This window comes from Empidonax traillii, unplaced genomic scaffold (assembly GCF_003031625.1).
Source record: "Empidonax traillii isolate 1590-97213 ecotype Southwest subspecies unplaced genomic scaffold, ASM303162v1 scaffold55:size2822071, whole genome shotgun sequence".
Taxonomy (NCBI): Eukaryota; Metazoa; Chordata; class Aves; order Passeriformes; family Tyrannidae; genus Empidonax; species Empidonax traillii.
Genome location: NW_020955248.1, coordinates 795,521 through 812,792, shown reverse-complemented (window position 1 = coordinate 812,792; position 17,272 = coordinate 795,521). Strand labels below are relative to the sequence as shown.

General features: G+C 56.6%; 1 protein-coding gene across 1 annotated transcript; it reads right to left on the bottom strand.

Annotated features, from left to right (window-relative positions):
- Window positions 1-3,516: 3,516 nt before the first annotated feature.
- On the bottom strand, window positions 3,517-14,097 carry NPTXR (neuronal pentraxin receptor). The gene is made up of 5 exons (XM_027879404.1): window positions 13,321-14,097; window positions 6,478-6,700; window positions 6,099-6,343; window positions 5,628-5,807; window positions 3,517-5,224 (listed from the first exon to the last, which is right to left on the bottom strand). The coding sequence occupies exons 1-5, from the start codon at window positions 13,894-13,896 to the stop codon at window positions 5,000-5,002; spliced, it is 1,449 nt and encodes a 482-aa protein (XP_027735205.1). The 5' UTR covers window positions 13,897-14,097; the 3' UTR covers window positions 3,517-4,999.
- Between the last annotated feature and the right edge of the window lie 3,175 nt (window positions 14,098-17,272).

Here is a 17,272-nt window from a genome sequence, read left to right as displayed (position 1 = left end):
TTTTCTTTTCTTTTCTTTTCTTTTCTTTTCTTTTCTTTTCTTTTCTTTTCTTTTCTTTTCTTTTCTTTTCTTTTCTTTTCTTTTCTTTTCTTTTCTTTTCTTTTCTTTTCTTTTCTTTTCTTTTCTTTTCTTTTCTTTTCTTTTCTTTTCTTTTCTTTTCTTTTCTTTTCTTTTCTTTTCTTTTCTTTTCTTTTCTTTTCTTTTCTTTTCTTTCCTGCTGCAAGCCGTGTTTTGGGACTTTCCCGTCAACCCCATAGGCAGAGGCCCTGCTGTGCCCTGTCTCCTCTCTGTGATAAAGCAGGGGACTGGAGATTGCTGTCCAGCCTGTCAGACACAGCCCAGGGACTGGGCACTGCTCCAGAACCACCTTGGGTAGTATCAGAGGGCCCAGGCTGGAGACTTGGGACACACTGAGGTCTGCCCTGCAGCTGTCCTGGGGTGGTATAGATGCAGCTCTCTGGAGGCAGGAGGAACACTCAGGAGGCCCTGTGGAGATGCTGAAGCCATATTTCACTGGGATCAGAGCCCCAGCACATTGCACTGAGCTGAGGGAAGGCAGAGATGGGGATGCTGGTGAGCAGGAATCAGAGGCAGACAAAAGCAGCTCAACCCTCGGCTCCAGAGGATGCAGAAACCTGCTTTGGGACAGCAGGATCTCTTGGTCTGCTGGGAAATGCAGTACCTCTCATATGATCCCATAGCTACTCCCTCTAGTAACGACAGCTACTGCTAGTAAGGTCTGTTGCCTCAGCACTAGCAGCCGTGCGGGGGCTGTTCCTGTGCCAGATGCTCTGGATTCATGGCGCATTCCCCGTGCAAGTGCTGCACGAGTCTTAATGAGCCTTCCTGGCTCTGGGAGGGAGCAGAGGAGGCTCCCAGCAGGACAGGGAAGCACAAGGATGCAATTAAGGCAGCGCCCCATCGCTAGGACAGAGCGGGTAATGGGGACTTTGGAAGTCACCTCCTGGGGACAAGCATGGGCTGGCTTGACCTCGTTTGAGGGACCAGGAGGCTGACAGGGAGCCCTGACGTGAACCCAAAGCTGAGGCTGCAGGTGTTGGGGAGCACAGGAGCTTCCCAAAGCCCAGTCTAAGGCAGGGAGGTCCCAAGGCTGTCCATGTCCCTGGGAAGGCAGAGCCTGCATGGCCAGTGGTGCCCTCTGGAAATACGGGCAAGGGCTGGAGGGGTACAGGAATTTCAGCACTTTGTTTTCAAACCTGGTAATGAATAGCCATCAAGCCTCAAGGTTTCCCATTGCCACATTTGACTTGATCTTCTTTGCTGCTGGACAAAACCCTTGGGGGATGCGTGGAGGGTATGTTTGAGTCTGGATAAGCTCTTGGCTTGCAGAAAGCTGTGAGTCCTTCAGATTAGGAAGGGAAATGGAAGTCCCTTTCCACTCCTCGAAGTGGAGTGGAACAGCCCTCGGGCAGGGAGACAGAGGAGGGCACACAGGTTGTATCCATCTCACCAAGCTGTCTCCTACACCATCTCCTCTTATGACAGCTCCTGTTGAACTGCCACAGCCCAATGATGCCCCTCCCTCTGCATTGCCCACCTCTTAGGTCCCCTTCACCTTTTTCCCCCATATTCTGGATATCCAGACACAACATAGCAACCCAGCTGAAGCACCTATCACAAACACAAAAACCTTCTTCACACCGTTGTAAAAAATTCCCCTCTTTACCCAGTCCCCCAAGGGGTGATTTTGTTGTTCCTCATCTCTTCTGAGTGCGACACATTGTTTTCAAGCCAGCTGCCCTTAGAGAGATGTGGGGCTTCTCCTGAGTGCTCCCGGTTAATTCAGAAGCAAGCAATATGTGTAAGTCATTGTAATGACTTCTTCCAGCCAGCAACGCCATTGATTTGTCGTCTCCTCTACCTTTTAAGCCCTGTTGCAGGTTTGCTGCTCATGCAAGGCTCAGCCTATTGAAAAGAAATGGTCTCATCTTGCTCTCGTCCTCCTGAGACGGGTGAGAAGCAGACGTTGCTTCCTGCAGAGAGCCAGGGCAGGATGGAAATCAAATATTTATTCCTGCTTGATTTTGTGTTTCCCAACCAGTTTCTAATCTCTCCATAATGCCTTTGTTTCCTGAAGAGCCTTATGCAGAGGCATTTACTGGAAGCATTTAAAGCTCTGGGAAAATTCTATCATGTTTTCCTATGTGCCCCCTGGTCTGCCCAACTGGCTGTGAACCTCTGTGGGAGAGCAGGTCTCCCTGCAGAAGCTGTGCTGACGGGCCCCCCCATTTGTCCTGTTCCAGAAGTGACAGATCCACACATCCCAGGTACATGGCTGGGGTTGGGATCATGCCAGCGTCACTTGGCAGGGACAAAGAGGGCAGCACGGAAGGCCCTGCTCAAGCATCTCCTGGTGTCCCCTTTTTTCTGCTTTTCTGAAGGATGTTTACACACAGTTTCAGCGTGGGCTGGGTTTCCGGGCTCCGGAGGAGACAAGATTTATGCCAATAGCCTACATCAGTGGCCAGGCTGTTTCCATCCCTTTTTGTCCTCATTCATCTCTCCTGCCTTGGCTGGCAGCCCCAAGAACCCTATGGCAGGGCTACTGCAGTTTTAACAGGAGGGTTTTCCAGACCATTCCCCTCCATTTCACCTTCTAAGTTTGTGACCCTAGCAACGTTTTTTGACATTTTCTCCTCTAAAAAGTATTGCCCTTCCTAATTATGCTGCTGTTATTTGGGAGCACAAGCAGATGTCTGTCACCTGTTGAACCCCCTCCTAATTAGTGATGTGGGGATGAGCCTCCAGCTCAGCAAAGCCCTTGAGCCTATGCTCCAGCTGAAGTACACACTTTTTCTGCAAAACAAACCTCAGCTTTGTGGAGATGTGGTGAAGGTGAGAGCACCAGACTTTGTTTTATGGCATTAAATACCCTCCCGAAGTGGGAGCTGGTGGGGTCAGTTCTGGCTCGGGGCCTTAGGGAAAACCGAGTCCTCTGGCTTTGTGCTCTTTCTTCCCAGAATAAAGGTGAGGCTGTGCTTTTCCTAGGAGGGGCAGGACCCACTGAGGGGCAAAAGCACCATTCAGACCTAGTCACAAGCTTCTCTACAATAGGAGCTCCAAGAGCTGTGCCTGAACCATCTTGTGCCTAGCTAGGTCAGAAACTCATTACTAGTACTTAATTAGATTTATACTTGATGTGAGCTCCTTGACACCACGGTCTGACCTAAAGGCCATGATTCCTCACTGTTCTGCTTCCTGTTGTCAGGATGAGGGGTTTCTCCTCTGTGGGGAGGTGCTTCCCCCAACCCTCCTCCCACACCAGCAGCAGCCTGTACCCCATGCTGCTCTGCAGTGTGGTAGATAAGAGGTACTCATACTGTGACACCACCTCTGGGGCAATGATACCACACCCTTGCGATTATATTTCTGTAATGCCAGCAATGGGCCCGGCCATCTCCCTTCAGGGATGCAACCCTAAGCATCCCAGGGAGGGACACCTTGGCTTGGGCTGGTCAGTCCCCTCAGTCCCCGCAGCGACCTCGCACCCCTTGGGAGGCTCGAACAGAAAACATCACGTTTATTGTTCACGATCAGCTTTACAAAAGAAATGTCCCGCCACAGGTGCGCATCGGGGCCCCTGTCACGAACGTGCATTAGAGAAAGCGCGCGAGCGAGCGAGGAAGAGGGGCAGCTCGTCAGGGTGCACAAAGGTCACAGTGTTCCCACTTGGCACAAAGGCTGCACCCCGTCCCTGCCACGTGCCCCCTCAGCAGGCTGAGCCACCCCAGCGCTGGCAGAGACCCTGCGTGGGGATGCTGAGTGACAGGGCTGTCCCTTCTGCCAGCTTCACCTCCCCCAGGGGCGGGGGCGGCTGTCTCCCAAAGCACAAAGTGGGACTTGGGGGTAGGGGGGAGCACTGGAAGCTGGACACAGCACTGAGCAACCATGAGAGCCCCAAAATAACCCTCCCACCCCACCCCAGACACACACACATGTGCACACACACACGTACATATCGAAATGTCGGTGACCACGCGGCATGGAAACAGAATATTCTCAGGCACTCCACAGGAAAAACACCAGCCCGCCCCATCACCCTCCCATTTCCAAGGCCAGTGGCAGCCCTGTTCCTGGCCAGGAGCAGCTAAAGGAGGGGACCTGGGTGGAACCAAGGGCAGCAACCCGATCCAGTAACCAAAAGACTGGGGGATGGGTGGCAGGGCTCCTCTGACCACCACCATCCTCCGTCTCCTTTTTTCTTGCTTTCACTCCCTTTGATGGCAATGCTGCGCTCCTTCCCCCTCGGCCAGCGCTGGGGGACATGCTTTGCCTCGTTACCCCCATCCCCTTGGTGGCCGACCGACCGCCCAGCTGGAAAGGGTTGGGGAGTGCTCTCTTCCCACTGCCCCAAAAGCCTGGCTCCCCTCGGGCAGCCCTGCCTGAACAGGCGGCAGAGGCAGGGGAAGGGGTGCAGAAGGGTGAGTACTGCCCCACTGGCTCCATGCCATTCCCCCTCAGCTTCCCTGGGGTGATGCTTGAAAAACCAGGGCAGCAGAAGAAGGCATGGGACTGGAGGGGAGATCCTGGAATGCGGGCTCATAAAATCAGACAGTGGGGTTGCTAGAAATAAATAAGGAAAGGGGGTGTATTCAGGGGGTGCCTGCACCCTGAAATCCCACTGAGGCTGGACTGCACTTGGGATAGACAGAGTTCTCCTTCCCACTCCCTGTTGGGGCTGACAAGGTGAGGACCCTCGCTGTACCAGGGACACCTGCAGGTACAGCAAGGCCCACCCAAACAGAAGCAGGGCAAGATGAGACCCAGGAGCAGGCTTGTGCCAGGGGTGGGGACAAGCCACACCACCAGCACAGGGGCAACAGGGAAGCTTCTGGGTCCCCTCTCCCCCCTGGGACACCAGTGTAGGGGCTCAAGCATCGCCCTGGCAAGGCTTACTGGTCTGGGAGGGGAGAAAGGGGCTCCCTGCTTTGGGGCTACCACTGGGCTCCTTGGTGCTGGGGAGAGGGCTCGGCGCCACTCATGCCTTCCTCCCTTCCTCACAGGCAGCAAAGCCCGCCTTGCTGGCACCTCCAAAGACCTCCACCGCCTGGTCGTCCCACTGAATCACATTCCCTTGGAGGTGAGAGGTGCAGTTGGCCAAGCCCAGGATCTCCGCTGGTGCCAGCATGTGGTCCCACACGCTGAACTGCGCCAGCTCCCCCACGAAAGCCTGCGTGGCATCAAAGCGGCCCCCCAGAGTGTCCTGGGAAAGAGCAGGAGAGGTGATTGGACATGGATGAGCAGAAGAGGAGGAACATGCACCCAAGTGGGCAAACAGGGCAAGGGAGAGAGAGAGAAGTTTGGGGAGAAGCAAAGCTTGATGCTTCGTGGCAAGGAGGGGAGGGGATGGATGTGTGGAGGAGATGAAAGAAGACAAGGCAGGGAGCAAGTGGAGGCCAGACAAATAGGGAGAGGGAAGAGGAGACAATAAGTGCACGTGGCCAGGCTAGAGGTCAGATGAGCAGGCAGGAGAGCGAACATGCCATGCTGAGTGCTCGTGCCCACACCACCCTCTGCCCTTGCCCCATTTGGGGGCTTTTCCCCCCAGACAGCTTCCCACCAGAGCAATGCTAACTGGCAGCTCTTGGTGTTGAGCTGGTACATACCTGCTCCTGGCCCAGGATGATGACGCCCTGGGGCTTGATGGAATGCCAGGAGGCCAGGTTCTCGCCGGCGCCCCGCTGTTCACCATCCTGGTATGCCGACCACTTGCCGTCCCGGGTGGTCCACGCCACGCAGATGTGGTGCCAGGCCTTGTCCTTCAGGCTCAGCGGCAGCTGGGCAACCTTCCGGGGAAGAGCAAGAGCCCAGGGCTCAGTGGGACTGCTGGGGGACCTTGGTGTCTCCCCAGCTCCTCGCAAAGCGAGTGGTGCATCCCCATGGTGGTGACAATCCAAAATCTACAGACATCCCATTGTGCTCCTTCTCCCTCTCAAAACCCACCCCAGTGAGCCATCCTCCCCACCCTCCTCCCTCTCCCCATAAGCCTGGGCTCCTTCCTCCCAGCTCCCCCACACCAGTGTGGGTTGAAACAGGGAACACGAGGGCAGAGACTTCCCTCCTGAGACTGAGCTGACCTTGTCATTGATGAGCAGCTCCAGGGGGTTAGTGCCCCACTCCAACAGCACAATCTCATTGGATTGGCTTGGGACAGAGTAGGAGAAAGGGGTGCCGAGCCCTGCCAGGGCCTTGGACTTCAGCCACATGCAGATGGTGAAGGCGTAGAGCTCCGGCAGGCTCTTCTTCATGCGGGCATACATGTAGTTGTTCTGCACCGGGATGGTCACCTTGAAGGCATCAGGAGGGCTGTAACCCAGCGGTCCTGGTGCCAAGAATGGGGAGGAGAGAGAAATGTCAGAACCTATAGAGGGTGACCTGCCCTGGGGTTCTCCTGGTGATGCACCTTGGGCTAGGGACCCCCTTGTCCCACCTCCATCCCCACTGGACAGGACTCACCGTGCTCGAGCTCTGTCACCCGGTTCTGGAGGGAGTTCAGCTCCTTCTCGATGTTGTGCTGCTGCTGGCTGCGGTCAGTGCTTGCAGCCTGGCGCTCCTTCTGCAGGGTCAGGATCTTAGAGAGGAGCTGTTCCTCCAACTGCTCCATCTTGGTGTGCAGGGCATCGCGAGCGAGTGCCGGGGCAGTGGGTGCTGAGCTATTGGTGCGGGCTGGCAGCTCCTGCTGCACTTGGTGGCAGCCACAACAGAGGGGAAAGGAGGGAGAAAAGAGAAAATTCAGGGAGGTGTCACTGTAAGAGGTTAAATAAGGATATGCCCAGCCTGCAGCACTACAGGGAGTGCTGAGATGACAGTCCCATATCCGCACTGGGGTTTTCTCCAAGAGCCTCCAGCTGACTTTGTAGCTCCCCTCTCAGAGCCCCCATTGAGCTCATTACTGCAAAATGAAGCTTGGCTGCTCTTAATGACTTTCTGCCACTTCAGAGAAAGAGCAAGGATGGGATGTTTGGGTCATCCCTTGGCTCTGCTCCTGCAGGCAGCCTCCCACGATGAGGGAAGGACCTTGGAGCTTCCACCCCTGCTGCTCATGAGGCTGCTTACCTATGTCCAGCATGTTAACATCACTTAATGGGTCTGTAATCCTCTTAGCTCAGCTCAGCCGGCATGTAGGGGGGTGTGCACGTGCGCTGGGTTGGGCAGGTAGCTCTCTGTAAGCCAGCCTCTCCCAGGCCTTGGGGATGCCATGGAGAAGTGGGACCAGCGGCCAGGCTGTTGTGTGTGTCTGGTTCTCAAGACTTGACCCATCACCTGGGGACGTCAAGCGTGTCTTGTCTCATCAGGGTTAATGCCCAGACCAAAACTCTTCCCATGGCAATTCTAACATGGCATTTGGTGAATATGCTCCCACCTGCTGCTGCGCTCCGCAAAGACCCCAGATCCCACCTTACCAGAAGATTCCAGCCCAGCTGGAAGAAAATCAGGCTGGAACGGAGAAAGTGACCCTTTGCCATGCTCCTGGGGTTTCTCTGTAAATAGGAGCCCTCTCCTTTCCCCATGTCCTTGGGACATTAGTCTCTCTGCCATGGGTTCAGAAAGATGGTGACCCCTTCTCTGTATTTCCAGACCTTCACAAAGGTGCTGGAGCTGCTGTGGCTGCTTGGATATCCATGGATATCCTGGATATCCGTGTGGCTTAAGCTGGTGAGACATGGGGGGTGAAACATGCCATTCCTGTTGATATGAACAGCCTCCCTGTGGCCTCAGAGCTGGCCTGGAGGAGGTCAGCACGCTCATCTGTGGTTATGGCTTCTAGCTTTTCCTTCTTCCCAATATCCTGCTTTTCCAGACTGGACAGGACCTGATAATCATGCACACAGAGCTGAAGGGGGGATGCCTGCCCATTTCACCCTCAATCTTTGCTATTCATCATGAACAACTGAGGCAAGAGGGAGGCTGGAAAAAAGCCAGGTTTGGCTGGGCAGGATGCAGCCTTGGTGGATGGGAATTGCAGGGGGAGGAAAAGCAAGAGCATGGTGTTCGTGTGAGCACAAATGTACCTGCACTGGGCAGCAACGTACTCAGGCTACAAATAAAAGGGAGGCTGTGATGTCCCAGGGTCTGCAAGAGGTGCCAGCAGGGTCTGTTGGGGCAAACCCACAGGCTCTGTGAGGAAAACCAATCCAGAGAAGCAAATCCCAGCAAGGGAAGAGAGGTTGTGCAGGGGACATCTGTCAGCCCTGACCAAACGCCAGCTCTCGCTGCCAGCTTGCTCCAGTAGCACTAAGGATGCTCTTGCAGAGAGCAGAACTTCTCTGGGAAGGGAAAGGTGCCCAGCAAAGGGCATCCTACCTTTGGTGTCTGTAAAACAGAAAGGGATTAGCTAAAGGGGAAGGGGCTTTAGGTCTTAAACTTTTTTTTTTTTTTTTTTTTTTTTTTTTTTTTTTTTTTTGCGAAAGACTTGGGGATCTGCTGGTGGGGCTGGATGAAAGGCAGGGGAGGGCTGGTAGGAGGGAAGGAAAGGTGAGTGGAATGGTTAATTCTCATCTCCTGGCAGGGACAGTTCCCACTGGTAGACGCCCGCATTTGTACCCAAGCAGAGCTGGCTGGGTTCGCACAGGTGGGACGGGGTTGCCTTTGCCTCTGTGTCTGCATCCCATGGGCTCCAAGAGCTTTCCTCATCCTTTTGGGCTGCCCAGCTACAGCGGAGGCTGGCACGCTCCTGTCTGCCGCACGCTTTGACTGCTCGAGCTGCGGGCTTGGAGCCTACGTCCCTGCTTCATGCACGGCTCCATCTGTTAATGACGAAAAAAGAAAAGGCTGGGAGCTTTTGTCACTCTCACTAGCCCCCGATAGCCTGCCCTACATTATTCAGTAGGGACTGAGTGCTTTTTTTACCTCTCTCTTCCTCCTGCTTTTCTCCTTGCTGCTATTTTCTTCCCTCTGTAGCTTTTCTCCCTATGGCTTTTTCATTTATCTGGCTTTGGAGCGTCTCCTCTTGATGCTCCCCTCTGTGCACACACATGCTATCTCTCTCTTTTTGCTCAATTTCTTCCCTCTTCCTGAGTTTTTCCCCTTTCAGCCCTCTCTCCAGCTCTTGCTGGCCCCTCCAGCCTGGCAACCAGTGCATGGACAGACAGATCCACACAGAACCACTGTTGACCACCTATTACTTCTGGAAAGGAATGTGGCCAGTAGCCTCATCCGGCAGAGTTTTAGGGCCATCCCAGCAGACACCATCCCCAATCCCATCCCCACAGCCAGACCATGGCTGGACAAGAGACTGAACCGTTCTACCCCATGCAACTGGGATGTGCCGGGTGATCCTCCTCCTGCAAAGATGGGCTGCATTCCCTAGCCATCCACCTCATCTCCGAGCTGCCGCTCAAGCATCTTTCTCTCAAACCAAATTATTTGTAAAATTATTAATGGTAGATGTGCAGCTGTTATTTACCAGTAACCTTTGAGGAGAGGAGAAGGGGGAAGCGCCTTCTCCCCGGCTGTTCGGCAGGCACCCGGCTCCCCATCTGCTGCTGCGCAGGCAGCAGGGGAGTGGGCAGCGGGTGCGGGGGAGGCTCGTTCGATACTTTTTGGCCGCTAGAATGGGCAAAAAAGATTGAAAGATGCCAGGTATTATTAATCACGACAAATGTCAGCTGCTGCTGGGGGCTGGGGAGGGGGAGGCGGGGGCAGGGGGCCGTGTTGGCCACGTTGGTGTGTGCTTGCTGGGGTTGTAGCCCTCAGTCGGCAAATACACTTTGATTTACATAAGGAGATCAGAGAGCCTCATTTACTAATGCACTGGCAAATCTGCTGCTCCCCCTCGGCCGCCAGCACACAAGTGCCCACCTTAGCTGCTGGGACAGGGCAGGCAGGACCACGGGACGATGCCTCAGCCCATCCCAGGGACGGTGATGCTCAGCTGGGTGCATGCACGCAGCAGCCCCATTCCGTTCCTTGGGCCCAGGAATCCTTCGAGCCTGCACAAAACTCCTCTGTGGCTGCCACCCTGGGATGCTCACTGCTGCAGGATGGCACACTTGCTGCACCTCTGTTTATTGGACCCTGCCACCTTTTTGGACCAAGGCAAATCCTTGGGGGTCATCAAACCCTAAGAAGGAGCGCATGGGGTTAGAAGACAGGCAGGGTGCATCAGCCTCTCCTTCCTCCTAACAAGGGAAGAGCTCACCAGTGAACCTGCCCCCAGAAAACCTCACTCAGGGCCTGGGACTATCAGAATTTGGGGATCTCCATCCCCACACTGCTGGAGATGGAGGCAGAAGGGAGGCAGCTAGGTCACTACCATTCCCATTCTCATAGCCAAAGGTTTTCTGCCAGCAGCCAGGTCATCAGCCACACCGGCACAGCCACATGCTGGCTGAGGAGCAGACTGTTACAGGTCTGCTAGGTCCTCCACAGAGCCCACCAGGCTGTCCCCTCTCCTGCTCCACTCTCCTGCAAGGGATGATGGGGAGAAAGGGGGCATCTGCATCTTGGCACAGCCCAGGAAGCCAAGGTGATTCCCTCCATACTTTGTTTCCATTTGCAGCAATAACTAGAAGCATGAAAAAGGACCGTCTGGGCCCCCTGGCTCTGTATTCCAAGATGCACTCAAGTGTACAGACACGAGCAAGTGCTGAGAGATGGAAGGGACCCTCAAAACCAAGACAAAAAAAGCCTAACTAGGCTGCTGCACATGAGGATACCTTGTGGTGGGTTGGGAAGAGGTGAGGGAAGAAGTTCCGCTGTCAGTGTTTTGACAATGCAAGCCTGTCCCTGCTGAAATGGCAGGGGGCAAAGAGTGAGACTCTGGAGTCCCTCCCTGCATCCTCCCCTGGGAAATCCTGCTGCCATGCTGACAAAATTAAGAAACAAACGTCTTAATAGGTTTTTCAGTGCATGACTAAATCTTGTTACGCCTTACGGATGGGGCTGAGAGTGCCCGGATTAAATCCGCAATCTTATACCTGCCCCCTCCTCTCAGTCCCAACTCCAAAGCCTCCAGCAGTAATCCCTGCTGGCAAGCCTGCCTGGAGATGTCTTGGGATGCAGCCTTCCCAGGGCAGCACATGGCATTTTGTGTCATCCCTCTCCTGAGATTAGGCCACCAAAGACTTCACAGCATTTCCTCCCCTTCCCAAGGGGTTTCACAGAGCCTCCGGCACACTGGGAGCCACCATGGGACTGTCCCCATCCAGGTCACCTTTTGGGATGATCACCACCACAATCCAGGATAGCTGGTGGGGGCTGGGGGTGCCTCCCATGTCATGGGGTACCCCAGGAAGGCTCTCGGGGCTGACAGCTGGAGCCACACAGGACAGAGAGGTGCAGGTGCCCCACCATGACATTTTAGGTGTCTGCTCCTGGGGCAGGGGGAAACAACATAGGGAGGAAAGGCACAGGCAACCATCTCTGGATGGTTGAGGTGCGACCCCAGGGCTCGGCTGGCTGGGCTGTGGCCATCCCTCCCAGGGGTGTGATGCACACAGGTGGCACGTTACACCAGGCAGGAGCCAGGGCATCCGAGGTCCAGCCCACCTGTGACACGCTGCCCTGTTTCCTCATCTGGCAAGGCTCGCCGAGCCACAGGGTGCCGTGTCTCCCCTGCAAAGTATGCTTGGGACCCTCAGGCTCCTGGCAGCACAAAAAAGAACATTTTTGGCTACGTGCCTCTTGGCTTCCTCATCACTGTGTGCATAAACCTTGTCCCAGCATTGCTTCAGGTTCCCTGGGAGAGAAGAGCCTGCTCTGACTCTTGTGAGCCTTACGCTCCTCCACCCTGATCCTCCCACCGTCATCAGGAACCCCAGGACAGGGACGAAGGCAGCTCACAGATGGTGCTTCCCCTTGGAGAAGGGGGAGAGGATGGCTGGAGAACAGCCAAAGGTCTGATGGTCCCCAAAATACAAACTGATGTGCTGGGTATCATCCCATCATGCATCGTTTGGTCCTCAGAAACACACAGGTATATGTGTGCAGGGACTTTTCTCCCCTTTGTTTCTGGGTAAGCACACCTGCTGTGCTATCCCACTCTTGGGAGATATTGTTTTGGAGTTTGCAGGGGGGCTTACAGTGTGGCTCTGTCCCCCTCTTTGGCTGCATTTGGCTCTGGGAAACACACTCAGGCTGCACATCCACCTCTCCTTGCACATACCTGGTGTGACTGTGTTTCCTCCTGTGCCTGTGTGTGAATTACCCTGGCAGCTCTCAGGTGTTTCCTCCAGTCTCCAGCTCTTTTCCATCTTGTGTGCGTGTGTTTACTTGTCTTTCACTGTCTTTCTATGCCTGTTCATATCTCCATCCATTACAATAACCCTCTCTCCCAGCCTCATTTTTCAGCCTGTGACCTTAGTGGCTCAGAATTTCCTCACCCACTGCCCGCTGCTGCTGTGTCCTTGTGGCTGTAGTGAGAGAGGCAGAAGGGCAAAGCTGAGGAGACGGACCCCATGGGGTGCTGCCTCACTCCCAGCTCCACACTCCAGGGAAGACTGGAGAGGGCAACAGGGAATTGAACAGGAGGATGAGAAGGTTGAGGACTCACAGGAGGCTTCCTGCAGGTGGCTCTGATACCTGGTAGACCTCAGGGGTCTACTGAGCTCAAATAAATCAACACTCTGATGCAGTCCATGATGTGCCCCATCACAGATGTCACAGTAGAGCCTTAAGTGCCACTGGCTTGTGGCCGGGCCAGTGCTGAGCCTGCCGGGCACACGTTGCACAGCCACTACAGAGTGGGGGGACCAGGGGTTCGCATCCTAAATGCCAACAGCCCAACGCCGCAGGGATGGGCACAGCGAGTGACTGCAGCTGCGCCCTTCTCTGTCCTGCTCCTATGGACTATGTGGGAACGAGGTGCTGGGCTCGCAGTGGGCGGCACTGCTCTCCACTTTGTGACAAGTCCCATTCGTAACTGCGATGGCATCGGATGGGATTTACCTTTCTGCTAAAGGGCAGGGTCTGGCCCTGAGCTGCCAACCTGTTCTGGAGGAGTCATTGGCAGCTGCTATGGGGCAAGCAAGGTGCCCTACCTGGGTACAGATGGGGGGAAAAGCAGGGCAGCCCTGGCCCCTTGGGACTACCCGGCATGGAGGGAAGAGACGCGGGCTGAGGGCAAGCCCCTTGCCACTGAATAGAAACCTCAGGGAAGAGCGGGGCAAGGACAACCTTCCTGAAGCCTCGTGAGGGTGATGAGCTGGTTCGGGGTGTGTGTGGCTGCATGCCTGGGGAGTGGCACGTGTGGGAGAGTGGCCCCAGGAGCATCTTCCCCTGGGAGCATCCCTCCCAAATACCCAGGAGCATCTTCCCCTGGGAGCATCCCTCCCAACCCCGCGGGAGCATCTCTCGCACCTCTATCCGGTCGATGCGGTCCTGGAGGGTGCGGACAGCCTCCTCCAGCTCCCGCACGGCGGGCGGCTCGTCGGGGGGGTGGCCCATGGTGCCGGGGCGCGGGGCGGCGCGGAGCCCGGCGGCGGCGGGGGGCGCGGCGGCGGCGGGGGGGCTCCGCAGGCCGCCCTCGCAGCGGCTGAGCTTGCCGGTGAGCTCCCGGATGGTCTCCTGGTCCATGCGGATTCGCTCCTTCTGCTCCAGCGCCGTGCGGCGCAGCTGGGCCGCCGCGCTCCGCAGCGCCAGCAGCTCCTCGGGGCCGGCGCCGGTGCCGGCGGCGGGGCCGGTGCCGGTGGCGGGGCACTCGGTGCTCAGCGGGGTGCAGACGAAGCGGCTGAAGAGCGGCGGCCCCCCCGGCAGGCGCGGCCCGGCGCTGGCCAGAGCCTCGGCGGGGCCGTGCAGCGCTCCCAGCCCCTTGTCGGCGGCGGGCAGGAGGGCGGCGGCGGCCGAGTCATTGTCAGCGGCGGCGGCGGGCGCGGCGGTGCCGGCCGGGTGGACGCTGGCGATGATGCAGATGATGGCCCCCAGGAAAGCCAGCATGCCCGCCGCCAGCAGCACCGCCAGAAACTTCAGGGTGGCAGCGGCGTGGGGGGCCCGAGCCCGCGGACGGCGAGAAAAACAAAGCGGGAGGGGATGGAGAGGGGAAAGGACGGACGGAGGGTGGATAGACGGACGGGCAGCCCGGAGGAAGCCGGCGGCGAAGGACGGTACCGGCAGCAGCACCGGCGCCGGGGCTCCACCGCGCCGCGCCGCGCTTATATGTGCCGGGCGGCGCCGCCCGCACCGCACCGCACCGCCCCCGCCGCCGCCCCCGCCCCGGCCGTGCCCCTCTCAGCGACCCCCCTTGCCCCCGAGCATCCCTCCCCGGGCTGCAAGGGCGAGGGTCTGGGCGAGGGGAGGCGAGCGGGCAACGGGCGCTGGAGACGGGGAGAGGAGGGGCGGCACTCCGGGGGCACCTGGGGACGGGGCCAGCCCTGGCTCGGGCTCGCTGAAGTCTGCCTGGCGGGAGTTTCCGGCGAGAGGATGCTCCTCTGGGACAGCCCAAGGGAGGATTTTCCCCTGCGAGATGCCGAGGCTGGAAGTAAAGGGCCCCTCGATACTCCGAGGGTGAGTGCCTCCTAATCAGGCATTCCCTGGGAGGGTCTTTCGGGCCTTTCCCTCCTTACCTTTATCTTAAAAATTAAACCAGCAACTTTCCAGCTCTTGGAAGTGGCTCTCGAGGAGGGCACAGAGCGGCTGTCTTGCTCTCCCACCTCAAACAGGACTGTTGCAGAGAGCGGTCATGGGATGCCTGACCCTCCAACCTGCACACCTGTGCTATCCATTTGGGAAATAAATACCCATGTTTAATCTTCCCCCACCATTGCTGTGTTCTAAACTACTCATAAAGGAGATACTTCAAGACAACCACTTTCTCCTTGCTCCGACACCTCACTTGCCTATGAGACACAAGCTGTGCCATGCCCTCTCCTGTTCCCCAGGCACATCGGGGCCTTGGCAACGCAGCTCAGCCAAGCCAGGAGCACAGGAGGGAAAGCGAACAAAATTGATTTCAAGCCCTGCTCAGTAATGGCAGGAAATCCTTCTTAGCCAGCAGGGAATCGGCAGCATGTGTGTTTAAAACAGCTCCAGTGCTGGATGTGAAACACCAGTAAAGATTACATCTTCTTTCCTCCCGGGCATATTTGAGTGGATAGCAAGGGAGCTAAGAGCTACAGACTCCTCAGGTTTGGCTTCATGGGAGCAGGGAGGGGAATGCTGCTGGCAGGATACAGTCACCCTTTCTCCCCATGGAGTACATTGTGCCCCAGCCCCTCTAAATCCTCACCCTGGAGCCAGCAAGAGACCTGCCTTACTCATGGTGTTGGAAGGCTGTGAGGAGGAGGAGAGGAAGACAGATGGGGCGGTTAAGGAAGAGAATCAGGTAATCGTGAGGAGGAAAGGTGGATGGACATGGAGCAGGCTGAGCAGGTGGATGTGAGGGAAGCCCGAGCACGAAGTGTCTGGCCCCAGCGGCAAGGCCAGCGAGCGCTTTGGAAGGGTGAGTGTTTGGTGTGCTGGGACAAGTGGGCGCTGCTGTGGGATGCAAAGAAAACAAGAGCCTGCACCCTGCAGCATGAAGGGAGGCCACCAGCCTCCAACCCACCCCTTCCTAGTGGCGGCAGGCGACTGCACCCCCGAGAGTCACTCCCTGCCTGCAGCATGCCCACCCCTGGCAGCGACCAGGCAGGAGCAGATTTGAAAGGAACCCATGTGAGTGCTGGACCAGCCCACTCTACCCCAGAGTGTGCAGATCCGAGGGGAGGGACAACCTTTCCCTGCATCCCTGTGAAGAAAAATGCTGTACACTTCTACAAAGCTTTTTGTGACCCCAGTTGGAGGACGTGTTGCTGTGCTGGGGACTTTGCACTGTCCTGGACATCCAAATTTTATTGCCAGAGGCTGCAGGATTATGGTGGCAAGGTTCATACCTCTGTCAGATGCTGCTCTGGTGGTGAGTGGGGTGGGCGAGCCCCTCTGCACCAGCCCTGACCCACTCACCCATGCTGGGTGGGGGAAGAGTTTGGTACACAGCAGGGCATGGCTCGCTGCTCCTGGGGTCCTGACCTCTCCCTCAGCAGGGACCACAACTTCTTCCCGGAGACAAAAGAGGTGGCAAAAATAGATTTTCACAGGGGGGGATGACTCAGACTGGTGAGTAGCCAGAGCAACCTCCCTGTCCCATGAATAACAATTCAGAGGTGCTGGATGGGCAAGGACACAGTGCTGCTGAAACCCTGCTCTCCTGCAGGTGACAGGGCAGGGGAAGGAAATATGGGGCTCTGGGGAACCCTGTTTTGAACGAGATTGGTGACAGAAGCTGGATTTAACAAGAACTCATGGATTCAGCCCAGAGGGATGGGGAGCAAGGTTCTAAGGGATTTTGTTCCGTCTAAAAGAGTCTGGGGCTAGCAGCTGTCCCTAAGGGGTGGCTGCAGACAGGGCAAGGCAGAACAAGGGGCCACCCTGCTGTGGCTCTTGTGTGAGAGGGACATTTGGAATGGGCTGCTGGCATGAGGGGAGAGACACCTGCTGCTTCAAGGCTGCCCCCATCCAACCCTCCTTGCAGGAGCAAGGCAGGCCCAATGAAATCCTGGCCAGAGTGAAATCCTGGCCCATTCACGATGCTCAGGTCAGCAGAGTGCTGGGAGTGAGGAAAGGGGAGAGCCTTTTCTCACGGGAAGGTAACCTCATGCCGCTGGGGTTCCTCCCCAGGGCCACCCTAATGACACAAAAGGGCTCCTCTGCCATTAACCATTCCATGGACCCAGCTCCAGTCTCCTTAGACCAGGAGCCTTCAGTCTGTCTTGCCTGAGGATCTGCAGACTACATATACCTTGGAAATCCTGGCTTCTCTCATTTCCAGGTCTCTCAGCCCTGCAGATGTGACCTGTGTCACCTTGCCCTGGTTACATGGCCTGCCTGCACCAGTGTGCTGGTGCCGGACCTTGTTGGACGTGTCCAGCCAGGCTGGCCTCTTCAGCCTTCCTCCTGCTCCAGAAAGTATGGCTCAGAGGTGGCTTCATTGGCCGCTCTCGAATCCAGCAAAAGCTCACTGGCCTCTGAACAAAACCAGGGTGCAGGGACAAGGGAGGCAGTGCCAGCCTCACAGGTGTTTTGGCACGCAGCAGAGGCAAGGTGAGCCTGGTAGTGTGACATAAATAGCACACCTTGGCTCTGCTTGGCTTTGGTGGGCAGCGTTCCACGCTCCCAGCCAGCCAAGACATGTCACCACTGGAGTGGGCTCTCCTGTGGCTTTCCAAACCTCAGACACTGCAGATATCTAAAGCAACTCTCTCCCAGGAAGCCACAGCTCAGCCCTATCTCTCCCCTCCAGATCACACCATCCCAAAGGACAGCCCTGAGGATATTTTGG